The sequence below is a fragment of the Fragaria vesca genome, linkage group LG6 (genome assembly GCF_000184155.1).
Source record: "Fragaria vesca subsp. vesca linkage group LG6, FraVesHawaii_1.0, whole genome shotgun sequence".
Lineage (NCBI taxonomy): Eukaryota > Viridiplantae > Streptophyta > Magnoliopsida > Rosales > Rosaceae > Fragaria > Fragaria vesca.
The window spans coordinates 26,872,481-26,892,016 of NC_020496.1; the positions used below are offsets into that span (position 1 = coordinate 26,872,481).

At 37.7% G+C, this 19,536-nt stretch overlaps 2 protein-coding genes and 1 pseudogene across 3 annotated transcripts; 2 read left to right on the forward strand and 1 right to left on the reverse strand.

Annotated features, from left to right (window-relative positions):
• Positions 1-6,890: 6,890 nt before the first annotated feature.
• LOC101315265 lies at positions 6,891-12,537 on the forward strand (annotated as a pseudogene). The gene is made up of 8 exons (XR_185122.1): positions 6,891-6,935; positions 7,503-8,186; positions 9,159-9,347; positions 9,439-9,530; positions 9,914-9,973; positions 10,087-10,156; positions 10,569-10,772; positions 12,173-12,537. The product of XR_185122.1 is annotated as an uncharacterized LOC101315265 (transcript).
• A 755-nt stretch (positions 12,538-13,292) lies between these two features.
• Positions 13,293-15,312, forward strand: LOC101307905 (two-pore potassium channel 3-like). The gene is made up of 2 exons (XM_004303824.1): positions 13,293-14,823; positions 14,892-15,312. Exons 1-2 carry the CDS (start codon positions 13,763-13,765, stop codon positions 15,040-15,042), a joined length of 1,212 nt encoding a protein of 403 aa, XP_004303872.1. The 5' UTR covers positions 13,293-13,762; the 3' UTR covers positions 15,043-15,312.
• A 544-nt stretch (positions 15,313-15,856) lies between these two features.
• On the reverse strand, positions 15,857-19,110 carry LOC101308195. Its single transcript, XM_004303825.1, has 5 exons — positions 18,667-19,110; positions 18,161-18,360; positions 16,346-16,821; positions 16,190-16,220; positions 15,857-15,925 (listed from the first exon to the last, which is right to left on the reverse strand). Exons 1-5 carry the CDS (start codon positions 18,851-18,853, stop codon positions 15,920-15,922), a joined length of 900 nt encoding a protein of 299 aa, XP_004303873.1. The 5' UTR covers positions 18,854-19,110; the 3' UTR covers positions 15,857-15,919.
• Between the last annotated feature and the right edge of the window lie 426 nt (positions 19,111-19,536).

The window sequence follows — 19,536 nt, forward strand, 5'->3', positions numbered from 1 at the left end:
GTTAATCTAGAAATTAGACAAGGTTTAGTTGTTTAAATTCAGTTGGAATGGAATTAAAGAAAAAGATTTCAGTAGGTGAAAAGAGATGGATTTGGGGTCATAAGCCATGTACCTGAGATAGGAAACTTGAAATTTACATCGTCCCAAGCCGAAGCAATATCCTCAGGTTAGCGATCCTTAACCTTTGAATGTAAATAATGGAATCCAAGGGCTTGGAATCCAATTGCCTTCGTGGGGTTTGAATCAAAGTAGTGAAGGAGTTTTTGGGCAAAGCAAAAGATTTGGTATTTAAATCAAGGAGTTTCAACCGAACCCCTTCCGATTTGCTAAGGATAGATTTGATATTTAAATCAAGCAAAAGATCTTGTGATTCGATCGGAGAGATGGGATTCCGATTTCCTTTCCAATTTCCTTTTCTTCTCTTCATTAAGCAGAGCTTGACGTGGAAAAAAAGCGCCACGTGGAGGTCTGTGAATGGCTAGTCGCACCAGCCACGTGGTGCGTTTGTCGCACCAAAGATTTCCTCATATTAGAAATGTTAACATGGTCACCTATCACAAAAAAAAAAAAAATTATCGTCGATCACCGTTGAATGTAAATCTAAAAATAGAAAATAAAACAATTTAACTCTAAAATAATACTTCCCAGCATTAGAAAACAAAACAATTTAACTTTAAAATAATACTTCACACTCTTGAATTTACATCCAACGATAATTGACAATGATTTCCTTTGTCACTAGGTGACGATGTAAATAGGGGTGGGTTCGGTTTTGTTCGGTTCAGTTTTCACCTAAAACCGAAAACCAAACTGAATAAAAAATTCGGTTCGGTTTGGCATTTTTAAGACCTTGAACCGGAAACCAAACCAAACCGTGGTTCGGTTCGGTTTCGGTTTTTTTCGGTTTTTCTTCTTCTTTTTTAAAATATTTTTTCTTAAAATTTGTATGTTTTTGTCTTAGTAAAAAATTATCGTATTTTAGGTCCTATTTTTTTTCTTCCATTACTTGTTTTTATAAACACATATAATATATCAATAAATTTTATATCAATAAATTTTATCAATAAAGTCTTCGATTTTAGAAGTAACATATCACTCTCTATACTTCGCATACACGACACCTAAAACATTTCTATATGTACATAAAACAAAAATAAAAAGCAAGATATTAGAAAAGACAAACATATAATTATATAGAATATAAATCCTAAAAGCATATTATTCAAATCAAATATTTAATACGAAAATAAAGACAAAAAACGACGTCATTTTAGAGAGATTCGGTTTTTCGGTTCGGTTTGGTTTTTCAAGGGCCAAAACCAAAAACCAAACCAAACTAATTTGGTTCGGTTCGGTTTTTCTTAATTCGGTTTGGTTTTTTCCGGTTTCGGTTTGGTTTTCGGCTCGGTTTTTTTCGGTTTTCGGTTTCAAAATTCCACCCCTAGATGTAAACACCACTGTGGGGTATATATATGTCAGATAGCGATGATCACCTAGTCATTAATTGATCAATAAATTCGTAATCAGTCACCGTTAGATGTAAATCTAATGATAGGGAGAATTATTTTTAATTAGAATTGTTTTGTTTTCAACTCTTAGATGTAAATCAAATTGTGACTGACCATGAATCTTTTTGCCAGTAACTAACCAGGCCGGTGAACACTACTTATATATATTTTCAATAAGATTACAATCATATGAGATATCGGTGGTGAACATAAACTTCTCACATTATTCATTACTTGAAAACACCCGTGATTATAATAGACAAGAATTGATAGGGTTCAACTGTAACCTAACATGTAACAGAAGCCTTGATACATCTTTGTAGTTAACCTCAAGAGGAAACAACCATTTTAAGCATTGTATCTCAAAACTACAAACATTATGTACATGTAACATCCCTATTACATTGACAACAATAACTAACCGATGTTAAAACAATCATTGAAAACGACTCCATAACCATGACACACCCAACGACACCAACCTACAAAAAACAATCTACAACCTCACTCAAAGAGGAGGGATAACAACCCAAAAAAAAATTAAAAAAAAATCCCAGACTTAGATCAAACTAAAGTCCAGACCCATTCTACAACCTCTTACAGGCCTAGCCTATTAATGCAGCCCTGACCCAAAAGATTGGTACATCAAACTCGTTTGTCTTCCCCCGATCCAAGCCGCCGTTACACCATAGCGTTACCACCTTGGCCAAAGCTGCAACCACCAACATCAACCCTTGCCACACCACCGTCAACGTGTACCACTGTCGAAGAGTCATCCACAAAACCCTAGATCAGAGCCAAACCCGAAACCTCCAAGTCGTCTCCGATATCCTTCCGATCTAACCACGAATCCATACCAATCAACCATCGAGTACAACTGACTCTTCGACCGCCATAAACCGCCGACTCAACCTATCAAGGATTTATGATCCAATCAATCCATGGCCGTCTCAAAAAACGTCTTTGATGTAATCATCGTCTTATATCGCTATAACCTGGAATAGGCCTCTCCGATCATGTCCTCTGATCTAAGACATCGTCAATCGACAAGAAAATCTCGTCCGGCCACACCCATCAGATGTCGGCACGGCTAGAGACTGGCACCAGCGACGCGACGCAGCCATACGAGGGAGAAAGCCCACACTTTTGTGAAACCCTAGTTTCCTACTTTTCTAGAGAGAAGAGGAAGAAAAACCAGTTTCATTTCTTTTTTAAAGTTAACTTACGAGTTATGACAGAGAAAATTGAACTAAATATTACCAAAAACATATGCAGTGTAATGTGTTGATTGAAAATATGTGATTTTGCTTCAAATTTGTGGCTAGCTAGCTTTGTCTCTATGATTTTATCTCGTTGGTTGTGAAATGAAGTAGAGATTCAAGTTTTTTTTATTGGTCCCGTATTTAAAATCCTGATGGTTTTCGTAATAAGACATTATATTCATGTTGCTCTTGGATTCGGGTTTGGATTGTATTTTTTTTGGAGTACACTCTCTGTGTAGGGTGGCCTTGGAACTTGACTGGCTTGATTCATTCACTCGATTTGTCAGGACCCACCCCGAATTTCACCCTGAAATCCGAAGTAAATCCTGCGGGGACCACCTTCAAGGAAAATTTACCGAAAATTCGGCATAACCTTCCTTGAAAATGGACAACTTTTTTCTGAAAAAATCAAACTTAACACTTCTATAATCAAACCTCCATCCTCAACTCTTGGAGCCTTCTTGCTCCCCAAGTTTAACACATCTCTCAATATATTAAATACTAAACTTCGGGAATTCCACAACCAACAACAAAGACATCATTTCTTCACTAACATGTTATCAGAGCATATCTAGTAATGAAAGAATAACAATAAATAAAGATTAAGCAGAAGCAGCCTCTGACTATGCCTCGACTCCATGTACGCTCGACCTCAATTAACTTAGCCTGCAAACTAGGCATTTGTAAACCAAAGGGCCAAGGGGAAAGTAATTTAAAAACGTTAGAGTGAGTGGACGAAAAATAAATTCAATAACTTAACAATTATAAAACTTATATACTTTTCCACTTTTCAACTTTTAAAACTTAACAACATGCAACTTAAACCTCCTTAAAACTTTAAATCCAAAATCATTTAATAAAGGACAAACCAGCCCCGCTGGTTAATTAAAACAGAAATCTCATACGAGAAGATAAACCAGCCCCGCTGGTTAATCGATTATATTACTGAGAAGAATAAAATAAAGGGAAGAGTTATCACCACGAAAAAAGAGCCTCCCACGCTCGGGTCGATGCCTCCCAGGCTAAAATAGCGTCCCACGCTAAGCGCTCAACTCACATATGACGATGACCACTAAATAAGACTATAATAGCGTCCCACGCTAAGTGCTCAACTCACATATGATGAGGACCGCTAATAAGGCTAGCTAACTAATAAATATAAATACCGATCGGTTGCCTCCCAGGCTATAACAGCGTCCCACACTGAGCGCTCTACTCACATATGAAGAGGACCGCTAATAAAGCTATAATAGCGACTCACATATGATGAGGACTGCTAATAAGGTTAGCTAGCAATAATCAATATAAAAGCGATCATATATTATGGTGACTAAAATCATACGAAGTCACTTAAATCAATTAAACTTCCCTAATATCAAATGAATGGTACAGTTCCCAACCGTATTTGAAAATCATTATAAGAAACTATACTACAACTCAATGACATGTCTCACACGTCAAAATATTCTCGAAACTATATTATAAGCGAGATTTCAATATCAAATATAAATCATAAATAACAATATCTCCACTCGAAAATACTCGCTAAAATATTCTCTAAGTCAAAATCATTATGCCTCAAATAAACAATTAAATTATGATGGAGAACTACCAAAAATCTCATTTTCGGTAATCATTTATTAATCCCAAAGTCACCATTAAATCAATCACAATGAAATCCGAAACTTATAAAATAACCAAACTCAAATATCAAATTAATAATCCGAGCTTAAATCCATAAATCATGACCAAACATTAATCAATGCATCACACTCAAATAATTTTCAAGATCATCTCATGAGCTGAAAATTATAATATATGCTCGGAAAAATAAAATGATAATTTATAAAATTTTGCATGCATATTTAATTAAACCAAAATGTCCACTCACAACTTTAGGCATAAGCCCGACGATAACCGCATCGCCACTCAAGCGAGGTTCCCTTCGCATCCTGGCACAACAACCATGCTTAGAACCAAACTTCAATTCCAGAAAATAAATACATGAATAAAATCATCCAACTCTGTTCCGTTTAACCCACTACTCTTAATAGGGTTAAACTCGCCGGATTCGCACCAAACTCCACCACAACCTTAATTCATCAATTCTAACATTCTATAAAAAAATACCAAGGAAATCCAACGGCCGGATTTTTATTCTAATAACCGGCAAAATCCTTAATCTTTTAAAAATCCCAAACCTTATCAAAACTCCTCAAAAAATTCCAAAATTCACATCATTAAACTCCCCTTAACATAACACATTTAAAACCCTGAAAAGCCCTCTTACAGCGGCGGCCGGCGGCCAACTCCGGCGACCCCTGATGGCTACCAAATTTTAACAACATCTTCCTCTCAACATCCCAAACAACTTTCATAACTATCACTAAGTCCAATTTCAAGCTTAAACATGTCAATTGAACAAAAACACAATCAAGAACCCTAGAAGATTCAAACCTTCGATTCTCCTTACCTAGCTTGAGTTAGGATGAATCCTTTTAGGGTTTTGCTACTGGGAGGGAGAGCTTCAAGTTGAGACCAACAGCTCCGGCTATGGTGGCCGGAAAAGGGATTTTCCGGCGAAAACCCCACCACGCACAGCCGCGGCTTTCCAGCATGATTTCTCCTTCACGGCGGCGCGACATCGGCTGCCACCTACCTAGACTTGTAAAGGATGCTCCAAGCTTCAAATCGATACCAAGCACGCCACCTAGCTCGGCCGGACGGCGGCGGATGGAGGTGATGAAGTTGCCGGTCGGAGGAGAGGCGCGGGAGAGAGAAGAGAGAGTGAGGGGGGTGAAACTGATTTCTTACCTTACCCATCCGGTAAGTTTCTATTTTTATACCCCCAACCAAAATAGTAACTTTTGTTTTTAGACCATAACTTATTCATACGAACTCCTATTTAAGCGTGCCACGCGTCTACGAACCCCGCTTAACGTCCTCTACGACTTTCATGAAGAAAGTTTTTCCAAATTTTAGACGAAAGAAAAAGTCAACTTTTGGAGCCTTAAATCGTAAACGGTTACTCAAAACGGTAAAAGCCAAAGTAACCCAAAAGTAAATAACCGCAAATTGACTTAAGAACCGGGATGTGACACGATTTCTATGGGTCATTCGTAGGGTGAAATATAAATGAGGTTTTTGATTGGGAAAATGGACAAAAACTTCAAAAGGTGAGGTGCAAAAATGGTGAAATTGTCGATATCCCATGTTAAAAAGAGAAAATTCTACAATGAGTTAATGCATGTCATGCATCAACTCTGTCATAAAATAGTAACACGAGTCCTCAAAATAGTAATATTAGTCCTCAGAGTTGTAATATGAGGCCTTAAAGTTGTAAAAAAAACTTAATTACAACATTAGTCCTCATGAGTCGTTAAGTGGTAAAATGTGTGCTTAGTTCTCAAAATAGTAATATTAGTCCTCAAAGTTGTAATATGAGTCATTAAAGTCGTAAAAAAATTAATTACAACATTAGTCCTCATGTGTCGTGAAGTGGTAAAATGTGTGCTTAAAGTGATAATTGAGTCTTCAAAGTGATAAAAGAAAAGTTGTTACAACTTTGAGGACTCAATTATCACTTTAACGATACATGAGGACTAATGTTGTAACTAAAATTTTACAACTTTAAGGACTCACATTACAATTTTGAGGACTAATATTACTACTTTTAGGACTCATATTACAACTTTATGACATAGTTGATACATGACATGTATTAACAGACCCTAGCTTTACCCGTTAAAAAGATGCCAAGGATGTCAAAATAGTTCATCGTCACCGGTCAAAGTGAAGCTCAAATCACCTTCCTCCTTTATAGAAAGCCATTAATGTGAGTCCAACAAAATGTGAGGACTCCTGATGCCTCGTATCAAGCGAATAAAACAAGAAGGGAATTAATTCCATTTAGCAGAGTGCAGATTTGACTAGACGAGGGAAACATGTACCACCAAACTTTTCAGTCACACTGTGTGTGGCAAAACCCAGAGAAACTCCAACACCCATGCATTTAGCCTCACTGCAAAGCTCTCCACGTGCCTATGCATGCCAACCGCTCCACGCTTGATTTGCCAGTATTTTCTACCGCTACCACAAGACCCTCCCTCCTTTCCTCTTTGGCCTCTCAGATTATACCCAACTTCATCAACCTTCTCTCTAGCTGGTACGTTTTGTTTTTGAGTTTCATTGTTGCATTGGGTTTAGTGTTTCTTTCCCCTTTGTTGTCTCGGCAAACACTTGGTAACGTTGTTTTGACATGTTTTCCAGTTTATGATCCCCATGAATTTATGCTGAAGTTTTTATCTTGTTATAAGATGGATACAAATAGCTGAGCTTTATTAAGTTGATTCAAGCATATAGTTTTCTGGGGCCAAAGTATATGCTCCCACTCAGTTTTGTATCTCTGCTGGGACTGATGTTCTTCTTGGCCAGGCTTAACTATATATTTGGATTTTTCTCATTTGTTTTGAACGTTGAGAAAATATGGAAAGTTGCAACGGATTTAGAGCTAAAATTTAGATTTGGGGTTCGACAATGGATTATGGATGTCAGTTTGTGTTTCAGCAGAAAATTAAAAGTCATTGATGGTTGTGAACTTGATATTGGAGTTTATGAAAATCGGTTTAATACATGTCTAATGGTTGCGATGGCAATTTATAATTTGTTTGCTTTCATTTGCTCTCTGGATGATGATGTTTTTTGTTCATATGCTTTGTTTTACCGTGCATAGCTAAAAGCAGCTTGAGTGATAACAGCTCCTATGAGAAACAACATGAATAAGCTAGAGGATCAGAAACACCATTCTAGTAGTAGTGATGTCAGTCCACTTAGTGATCTTTGGACTGATGGACTCATTTGTGCATTTGAATTTGTTCGAGGGGATAAAAAGGTGCTGGCAGCTCATTATGTTGTAAAAGATGCAGCAAACAAGCAAGTTCTGTCACCTGAGCGGACTGAATCCCATCACTCAAGAAAGAATGTAAAACACTCATGTGAATCCTCACCGAAAAGTGGTTCAGGAGTTGGTCAGAATCGAAAGGAAGAAGGCCTTAACTACAAACAGAATTCTCACTCGGGCCATTTCCGTGGGAGAGAAGGTCCTCCCAAAAGTTGTTGGGTACCGATTGGCTGGGATAGGATTTCTGAACTTTTCCAGACAGTGCACGTTGATGATGGCTGGGACTTGCAGCCTATGGAGTTTGCAAGCGATGATGATGATGTCGCTGTAGCAGATGTGGCAGCTCCTTACTGGGAGAAACCGGTAGGGCCCACTTGGTGGTGTCACGTAGCTGCTGATCATCCATGCATCAATTCATGGGTGAGTACTGCTCAATGGCTGCATCCTGCTGTCAGCATTGCGTTGCGAGATGAAAGTAGGTTGATAAGTGATCTGATGAAGCACCTTCTGTATGAGGTATAACGCTTGTGCACCTTTGAAAGTAACCATTTATACCTAGGTTGACATATCATGATTATGACCCTACTCATGGCATGCATGTCAACAGTTGTAAGATGCTAGTATAATGCTGTAACATTGGCACACAAAAGTCAGTAGTGAGTCTTAACTGCGTGGTTCATATATAAAAGGGAGAGGACAACTGTTATAATTTCTCTGTTGAATTATGTTCATTCAAAATGAAGCAATTTTTATTCAGTCTGATATCACATTGTGGTTCTTGCATGGGTTCAATGAGTAATTGATGACACGGGCTTGCTGTTGCATGTTACATCAGAAGCTGATCTATATGTAAATCCAGAAAAAAGGGAAAAGAGAAACACCAGGGTACAAAATACATTGCATGCTGAAACCTTCATCACTGATCTCTAGTATGCACTGTAGTGCACTTAAGCTGTCATAAATCTTTCCAATCTTGTGGATGTCTGTCATACACATTCTTGAATTACCTTGGAAGGTTTTTGTAGGACATTTTCTGCACACCGCATATTATCTGATTTTTATTTCTGTAGATAGTTGATTTCATGGTGTCCTTTTCTTTCTACCCAAACTGAGGTTTCAAAACTGGAGGTTTCTATTGTAGAATATTCAATATCATGAAAAATTCAGACCAAGTTCGTATCAAGCAAATAAAAAATTCTCGATTCTTGGAGATAATATGAGATCAAATTTTTTGATCTTATTTTATCATAATAACGAGTTAACAACTACTTTCCCTTCTCAGAACTCATTGTACAAGGATCATTTCGGTGTCATGCTTCCAGTTATTCTATTTATGATCTTCTTACAAAATACAAATCATATAGTGAAAATCTTGTAGTATATGTATTTGAGTAAGTACATCATCTCTTGGATGTCATTATACCATTGTTTCGCATGCGCATATTGCATCCTTTTGTAAATGCAAGACATTTTCTGTTATATTGCCAGGTTCCTGTAAGGGTTGCTAGTGGACTATTATTTGAGCTCCTGGGCCAGTCAGTAGGTGATCCATTTGCTGATGAAGATGACATTCCCATTGTTCTTAGATCATGGCAGGCACAGAATTTTCTAGTATCAGCATTGCATGTGAAAAGTTCTGCACAGAACATTAATGTGTTGGGAATAGCAGAAGTCCAGGTTTGCTTACACTCAAGGAACAAGTTATTCACGACTTTTGGATTTTTTTTCTTTGCTTGCTTAATTTATTCCCTCCCAATTATTTGTGCAGGAGCTGCTTGCTGCTGAGGGCATTACCATGCCACGTACTATTCATGAAGTTATAGCACATTTAGCCTGCCGCCTAGCATGCTGGGATGATAGGTACTTCAGTCTGATGATCTACCTTGTCCATATTCTTTAGTATTTCTATCAGTTAAATTAGTCACCTCTGGTTTACCATCTACTTATGGGAAAATAGTTGAAGACAGATGATCGAGTAATCTATCTGATTTTTTTTTTCCTTGAATTTCTTCTTAAGGTTATGATATCTAGCACATATTCTCTGGTTTACCATCTACTTATGGGAGAATAGTTGAAGACAAATGATCGAGTACTCTATCTGATTGTTTTTTTTTTTCCTTGAATTTCTTCTTAAGGTTATGATATCTAGCACATATTTTAGTTATTTATTCATATAAATTTTGCACCAATACAACGGTGTGAGGCTTCCATAATCTGATGTCTCTAATTTCTATTACTTTCAGGTTATTTCGCAAATCTGTATTTTGGGCGGCAGATGAAGTTGTACTGAAGTTTATGAACAGGTGCGGCAGTGTACACCGGACTGTTTCATCACATTATAAAGAATGTTTCACATTGGAATTGTCTATTGTTTCAATGTTTTACACACAAACAAATGATATTCACTTATGAATAGGAGGAGCCATGAAGATATGCACCTGTTCAGTATAATTTTGAACCAAGAATTCCGAAGGTTATCAACCCAGGTATCAGGCTTCATATTCTTTGCAGTAATTTTTATCTCGTGTAGTGTGAGAAGCTAGTATTTACTTTCTTGAATTATTTAAACCAATCTTCATTTTATTGCATAAGTTAGGGTGTAGCTATTGTTCCATCTTCGTCTATTGTCAAACTTTTACAAAATATTGTGAATCAAGAGGTGTATGTTTCAAATTCAATCTTAGGAGCTTGTCAAGAGGGGTAGATATCTGTGTTTCTTTGTTTTATGTTTAAGAGAATAGATTTATTTATGTATGTCTGGTTACTGTGATGTCTAGTTTTTACAATTTTTCATTTCCACTCTCTTTTGGAATGTTAACAACATGACTAAACTAGCGAAACTGTTCCTTTGGTTGATAACGTCTGACTTGAACTTGATTCCTTTATTTTCACCTCAAGGTTATAAGAGTGAAGTGGTTGCTACATGCAAGAGAAGAAATTGTTTTTGAGCTTCTTCGGCACTTGAGAGGGGATGCCACAAGGCAGTTGCTAGAACAACTAAGAAAGAATACAAGGGGGTCGATTGAAGAGCAAGAAGCAGTTTTTGGTCGCTTGTTTACCATTCAAAATATGATGCAGAGCACTGTTTATGCATGGTTACAGGTTTGAGTCAAATCCTCAAAATACTGTATTGTTATTTATAAATCATGAGTAATTTTACCTGGGTTAAATGTCTCATCTTTGAATCTTTTGATGGGAAATGCATTTGATAACGCATATTCTTTGGTTAGGAGAAGTTTCTGGTATTACTTTGTGAATGGCTTATGACTTGGCAATTTGATTGTTCTGTTTTCAAGAAGAGTTGTGTTCTTCACTAGGTGTGGTTGTTAGAAACTTAGAATTGTCTGACCTGGTGAACAAAACTAATAAATATAAAACTCGATAGAAATTACCAGCAGCATTACATGAAAGATAAATGTAACATAAATATACATATTGTACTCAGTCATAAGAACAACCAACATATATATCCACTACGTGTGAAGATAACTAACCTGGAAGAGACATTCTTACTCTTCTTCTCTGAGCAATTCATGTAAGCAATCTCAATGATGACGCAGATAACTTGAATTCTTGTTCGTGATTGCTAGAGCAGGCATCAAGGATTAGGTGCCTCCCATAGTCCCATAAAGATTCCCTGGTCCTATTACATTTAGGCCAACCTTGTTCTAATTCCATATGCAAGTAAGACATTCATTAGACAAGCAACCCTTTAATCTGGTATCAGTAGCACAGATTCATGGTTTTGATGAACACTAGGGATGTTATATTTACTTATTTTGTTAGAATGCAACTTAGTTGTCGTGAACTCGTGATTCTCAATAAACATTGACAAGGCCCATATTAAGTCTTCACACCATTAGGCTCTTAAGATCACTCCCAGAGAAAAAGTACCGACCTCTTGAAGGATACCAAATCCAAAATAAACCCATGCCATGCTTTCCACACATGAGCAGAAAATCTCAGAAACTTACGTTTTTCTTTTATCTAAAGCTTGCAAAGGTGCCCTTGCATAGTGCTATTGAGGCATTCATACATGAATCATTGACAACCCAATTTTGTGCGCTAATAATTTCGAGGGGCATAACTTACAACAGATAGTACATTGAACGGTAGACACAAAAGCTTAGGTTGAAACACATTTGTGGATTGCTTTAATGCCAATGTGAAGGACACATGCATGTTCCTATGGTGCTTAGTTGGGTGTGCACTCATCTATGAATATGACTTCGTATCACAAAGTAAGTGAGTCCCTACCCCTTAAGTAACTTCTTTTTATCTGTTGGCATTGTTTGCTGAGTTCTGCCATAAACACGAAAACTGTGAATTTATCCTTTCTAGGTGTATGCAAGCTTGAAGAATTCATTTTAGTCAGTATGATTTATTCCATGTTTAGCTTCAAATTAACTTTCTTTAGCTTCAGTTCTCAATAAATGTGGACTTTTGATACCCTGACGTAGTTGTTGGACTTCATGGATTCTCACATGCTACTCTAATTTCAGGACAAAAGCCTAACAGTTCAACATAATCTGGGAGTTTTTGGCGGTTGTGGCCTTGTCCTATCTATTATTACGGGACTTTTGGGATCAATGTAGATGGCATACCCGGAGCTGCAGAAACACCATATGCATTTGGTCTATTTTCTGCCGCTCTGGTCTTCTTGGGGGTTTTACTAATTGGAATTGGATTGGCTTATCTTGGGTTGAAGAAACCCATTGTTGAGGAGGATGCTGAAGTAAGAAAACTAGAGCTCCAAGAGCTGGTTAAAGTTGTTTCGGCAGGAAGCAGAATCTCCCAGAACCAACCCAACTGCTGCTGCACGATTCCTGAATGGTGCAGGTTATGCTCTCATCAGTTGAACTACTAGGATTCAAGTTATTTGATACGCTTTCTTTATGAAGCAAGTGCATTTACAGTTGGTAATACAAATGGTGCTTCTCTTTCCCTATAATAGTTTGTAATACAAATGTTATGTTCAGGTGACACACAGAGATTGTGGATGAACCTTCTGTCAGATTAAAGAACCATTTCATTCATGCAGGTAGACTGCCAGATGGTGCGGGTTTTGTTATCATCAGCTGAACTAATATTATGGAGTTAGTGTTGAAAAATCATCTTTGCCAACTATGGTTGATCTCGAGTAAAATAATTTGTGAACTTTGATTCACCTTGTATAGTTAAATTTGGGTGTTCAATTTGCTGGACCAAGAATGATGCTGTATCTATACTTCTTAGATCGTGCAACACATTCTCACATCCATAACCTCCGTATGGTGTTGTTCTGGTCATAGACTCATAGTCCACCGGCACATTCATTTTTAACTAACCAAAAACTTGGCCAGACGGTCAAAAAAATGTGCAATGAAGATGCTATAAATGGTCAGAAAAGAGTGTTTCTGTCTCTTATTATTGTAATTTTCGTTTGCTCCAGCAACTTAATATTCAATACGACCAGCCCACATAAACAAAAGAGTGAGCTCAACAAGAAGACAAGATATGCGGTTGCAGTCTGGTGTAACTAGCTATGAAAATGAGATGCAGAACTTGTATTCAATGAGGCCTGTTTGACATGCGTGTTGATCAAAATAGTAAACAACTCAAACTGACAGAAGATATCAATCTGAACTGCAAGTATAACACATACTGACATAAAAATTCAGAAAGAAACAGAAAGTCCATGTGTATAGTACTACTGAATATCAGCCAGGCATGATGATTTTAACACTACATGAGTTGTGTTTGTCTTTTCATGGCTGACTTAGAAGGATTTAAGATAATGGACTATGGTTACTCTTAAGGGTCAGCCTGAAAATGATGGTTAGCTCGAAAGTTGGAATCAAAAATTACAGAGAATGTGGGGGTTAGCTGTGTAACTAGCAATGTTTGAACTTCCAAAGTCCACCCCACGAGACTCAGTTGGCTGCAGTTTAAAATCACCTAAAACTACCATCCAACTAAACTACTCTTCTTGCATGGAATTGACTTGTAGTTGGGAACTCCTTTTCTTCCTTGGAAGAAACACAACAGCTCAATAATAGGAGGGTAGACTTTGAATCCTTAATATCCATACGATTAACATATGCAGATTTACCATGGATGATGAGCCTTTTCTTTCCAAGATTGCAGCAGAGGTAGGTGGTGAAGAAGGGACTAGCAGAGCAACACCAAGAAGATTATCAAGAGACTTCCGCTCGAGTTTCCTTGATCTCGACCCTTCGCGCCGTGTCTCAAGTACTCAGCTGATCACAAGTGCTGGTGATGTTATTGTTCCCATAACTCCCAGTTCTTCTTCATATGTAAATCTCATTGCCAATTTGAACAAGAACAGGAAAAGAAGGCTCAAACGTCGATCACACTCGGCACCCTCGGTGTTCACCGACTTCAAGGAGACGATACAAGATTCTCTGGATCCCAGACCTGCCCCTAAATCAACCCCCAACATTGTTAGGCAAGCCTCCATCGGTGTTGTAGTGTATATCATAATTGGCATTGTGATATACTTGACCACCGGAGGTATCTCAGGGGAGGATGTCACATACCGGCCAGTGGACGCCATGTACTTCATTGTTGTCACGCTCTGCACCATTGGATATGGTGACATTGTTCCAGACACAACATTTACCAAACTCTTCACTTGTTTCTTCATCTTGGTTGGTTTCGGTTTCATTGATATTCTGCTACATGGGTTGGTGACCTACATCTGTGATAGGCAAGAATCCGTTTTGTTGAGCACGGTGGATGAGAATAAGTTCAACACAATGGTTCAGGCGTATTTCATTGATAAAGAGAAGGGAAGGATGAGAATACGGATAAAGGTATGTTTGGCCTTGACAGTAGTCTTTTGTTGTATAACTATAGGCACAATAGTAGCTCATTATGTAGAGGGCTACAGCTGGGTTGATAGTTTTTACCTATCTGTTACATCAGTGACAACAGTGGGTTATGGGGATTATGCTTTCAAAACCGTAGGAGGAAGATGTTTTGCAGTAGTCTGGTTATTAGTAAGCACATTCGCCGTTGCACGGGCGTTTTTGTACTTGACAGAGATGAGAATCGACAAGAGAAATCGCAAAATTGCGAAATGGGTTCTTCAAAAGGAGGTCACCCTAAGGGATTTACTGGCAGCAGACCTGGATAATGATGGATGCATCAGGTACCCTTTGATCTGTATTCCTTTTCATCTACTAGTTTTACTCTGCTTATATGAACTCTATTTTTCAGCAAATCAGAGTTCGTCTTGTACAAGCTCAAGGAGATGGGCATGGTAGCTAACAAGGACATCCTTCTGATATGCAAACAATTTGATTCTTTGGGGCATAGTAATGATGGCAAGATTACTCTTGTTGACCTAATGGAAGGTGACAATGACTGATCCCATCATGTTGTATTCAAATGGAAATACCAAGGCACACAATGAAGATTTTTTCTTTCTTTCTTTCACTATATATAGTTACATACAACATGAATTTGATGGTTACTCTCAGAGCAGAGTTCAATTCTTTTGTTCATACTATTGCTCCTGAATGATAAATGGCCACCTAAAGATCTCATCTCATTGTGACTTGCTCATTTTCTCTGATCATTCAATCATCCTTCAAAATTAGCACCTAAATAAATAAATCTATATGCTAAAGAGATTACCAAAACTGCAGATCGATTGTTTATTCGACAAAATAGTACTAATATCAGGAATTGTATAAGGATTTTCACCATCCCATCAAAGAGCATAAAGAACACAGGGATTGAAAAGAAAAAAGAAACAACATCAAAATTAAAAATAATAATGCTTTCATAAGTGACTTTTATTCACTATGTATAGCAAAAGGTTATCAATACTGCCTCTATTCGATACACAGCATTAATCAGAAAGTTTGCAAATTTAAGAGCACATGACTCAAGAAAGAAGAAAAGAGAAATCTACTGGCACTCTTGAGGCTCAAGTGGCCTCAGAAATAAATCTTGTTGCTTTCAATTGTAAGGGCAAACTTCAGATGTTCGGACAATGCATTCAAAAAAAAAAAAATGAAGAGCTGCATGGGTATTGGCTATTGATACTGGAAATCAATTTTAAACGAGCCATTCTCTGTTCAACTCACTGAAATTGTCCTATTAAGTGTTTGGAGAAGCCAATAAACCAAAAACTGTTTCCTGATTATACCATCAATTATAAGTTTAGGATTCAGAGCTTGTGAAGGCCGAAAAAAATTCATCAATTTAGGAGGGCAGTTCACTTCCTCAACCTGCAGTCCCTAACTCTGAAATTGATACATATGGAGCAAAGAAGCATATGTCATATAGACTGTCTCCACAAGTTTTCATGATGTAACTTCCAACAGAGTTGTAAGAAGTATGGCTCAAACACAAGGGACACAAAAGATATGTACCATTTAAACTATGCAGGTGTAACAAATCTAATCTCCAATTTCTCATGAAAACAGAGTTAAAGGTGGAAACTTCTAATGCATAAACAGAATCCATACCAGATAATAGAGATTCAATAAACTGAAACTTTATCTGACCTCGGCATCTGCCAGCTTGATACTTGAAATTCTGGAACCACAAAGATCACGGGTAGCAAATGAAATTAACCATGGTACAGAGTCAGCCAATATAAGAAGTAAAAACTGCAGATTCTATGATAGGAGTGAAAAGCGCAGATTCAGTTAAATCTCTACCTCTGTCTAATGCCACCTATACTCTCAATAAGTTCCATTATCTGTTGCACCTTGAAATTTGTTGCCTTCTCGTGGTTGTCCACTACCAAGGTTGAGATCCTTAATACAGTGACAAGTTCTGCTTCGATTTTGTTAAGTTTATCATCCAGATGCTCCAAGAAATTCTCAAAAGAGGTTATTCCCTGAAAGCAATTGATTGTGTCATCTTCATTCCAAACCCCACTTGTTAAAGGTTTCCGAACATCATCTCCCTCTGGCTCAACATGTAAGCTAGCTTGATTCTCCGTAAGGAGCAAGTTATCTTGGCCATCAGTAAGCTTTGATCCCTTGGGGACAAGTTCTTCGACCTCATCCAAATCTTCTCCGTCTTCAGGTGTTGGTGATATAATTCGAACTGGACTGGAAGCATCTTCTCTGACAACTTCAAGATCCAAAGCAACATTTCCAATTAGCTGCCTCTCTTTTACAGAAATTGCCTGAAAGCAAATTAGTCTTCTTATTCTCATATTATGGACTGAACATAATACAGTAAAAGATCAAAAAACTGGAATGAGAATATTAAGAGAAAAAATAATAGAGCACGTTAACAGGAGCTAGAATGCTTTATGATAATGTAAAAGATTTTGGGAAGGCCTCCTCAATAAAGAAGAGGTATGGCTACCAACTGGACTATTCATGACCACATAAGTGGGTAGGAAATACAACATTTTTTTCAATAAATCCAAGCTGATTGCATATGAAAGACCACTCGGACCATGAAAAGCTAATTCGAAAGGTAGATTGTAATACACCTAGTTATGTGGATAAAGCACTCACAACTTAATTAGTTTTTCTTAGCAGGTGAGCCAAAGGTTTTAAAAACCTGGTTGCAACTATAACAAAAGAACTTGTTAAAAAGATCCCCAGATGAGCATCATGCCTAAGTATGCTACTATGGTGTTTGCTGATTAACTGAAATCATTAACAACATCAAAAGAAAGAGATTGTAATGCATATTAAATAAGAGAACTAAGAAAAAACAGTCCTCCAGTCCAACAATGTAGCATACAAAGAAACATTTCTAAACTCGGGATAAACTCATGCAGTCATGCCCAAAGCGAACCAAGTAACAAACTCTATCCCAAAGTGATCCATATCTCCTCACCCTTAGCTACAACCCAGGAGATTGCCATCATGTCAACATCATTCCTTTCTTCTTTCTCCAAAGAACTTACAACTCTAGCATGAGGACATGCCAGAAGCTGGTATATCCCATCTTATATCGACCTCTATGACTAACTGCCGCCATAAGGAAAAAGTGTGATCCTTAAATTTCCCAGGAAGAGATCCATAAAGATGTATGGAACCTAGCTCTCTCCAAACCTTCCATCTCTACACCACAAACAGATTGCAACCCCAGGACTTTCGCCTTTCTTTCAATTGCCAAAAGTGTAAGGCTTTTCGTTTAACAGATCAATCCTCCCTGGCTTCTGCCACAAAAGTAAAGCAACTTCACAATGTACAGCTTCATCATCTACATTCTTTTTAATCCATATGGGTGCCTCCACAACTCCTTTGATAATGACAATCAAATTTTGATTACAATTTTGCTGAAACATTATACCAAGGGATCTTGAAAAATGGCAGAGAACAAACCCATGTTAATGTCTCTTTTGAATTGGATAACAACCACCCTGATCTTCAGTATTGGTGAAGCTTATCGGGAAACATAAAGGATCATGGCTTTCTAACATAAAATGATTCTTTAAACAGAAAAACTATAACTAGTTTCTCAGCACAATCAAATCTTTTTCATGGTTATACCAGCTAGTGTACCTCATTAAGCTTTGTCGAAAGCTCATCAAGCAATTCAATCCGTTTCTTTGACTTCTCCAATGCCTGCATGACCTTCTTCTTCTGAAAAAGCATTTCCCTCGCTTCATCTTCCCTCCCGCTCCGGACATTGATTGCTGCTTGCCGTCTAAGCTTCTCAGCCGCCTCGGACAGCCGCAGAAGCCTCAACCTTGCATTGTTAGCTAAGCCAACAACCATGAACTAATCTTAAACTCATCTCCAGTACACTATTATTACTCACATAGTTATAAAAAGCATGTAAAACTTAGCCAACAGTGATGTTCATCTTCGTCCTATATTAAAACCACATTGGAACAGAAAGAAACAGGAATTGAGTAGCTTAAAGGACCAGTAACTGAAACTTAACTCAACAAAAACAATAGGCTTGAAGTAAACAGAGATAGTATAATGACAAAAGACAAGAACTTGTGATGATGTTCATCAATAAAACACTATGAGATAGTTAGATATAGAGTTTGGTTGTATACCTTTGTCTCTGGCGGTCTCAGCCTCAGAATGAAGCTGACCCAGTTGGACACGTAGGTTTTCTGAGTTGATATTGGAAGCCGTGGCGGAGCACATGGGCGGTCTGCAAGGGACAGCCATGGCCGTGCCACCACCGCTCTTCATCAGCATCATCCTCCTCCGTGTCAACTCTCCCCTTTGCTCTCTCATCGCTCTGACTAAGAAAAGGGAAAGGCGGGCCGGCCCATTATAGGCCCAAGTACAAGTACAAGTTCTTTTTTTTTTGTTTAGCTTCTTATACGAAGCAATTGGCTTGAATCGTTTCTTAACTTTCTTTTGTAAAAGATATGAGTTTGTTCCATGGGGAGCGTTCTAGAGCTAAGAAGTTAGTTTCCTAAAGAAAAGAGGTTAGAAATCTACCATAAAGAAAACATAAAGTAACATAAAACAGGAAACTAACATAGTAGGAACTAGCTTTATAGTAGTATTGTAGAAACTAGCAAAGTTAGTTTCCTAGTTCCAACTATGAAGCTAATTGTACTTGAGACTAACTTTTCATTGGCATATCGGCATTTTCACCGTTTAGCTTTGAGGTACTTACTTTAAAAGAAGTTATAATGTTTAGGTCGAGCTGAGCGTTTATGTAAGTTTCAGTCAAATTTAGTACGTCTAAAATAAAAGACACCTCTTATAAATTTTAATTTTTTAAGTACACTCCCAAAACCATGACCACCTTTGATCAACTTCACATAATCACAATCAATCATTGTACGTTGTCCTCCACTCCTCCCCAAATTGTCAAAATCCACCCTGACCTTGAACTGATAGATCGAACTGCTACATGCAGCTACTAACACCTTACATAGATTTGGTTCGTCCCAAATGAAAGATAC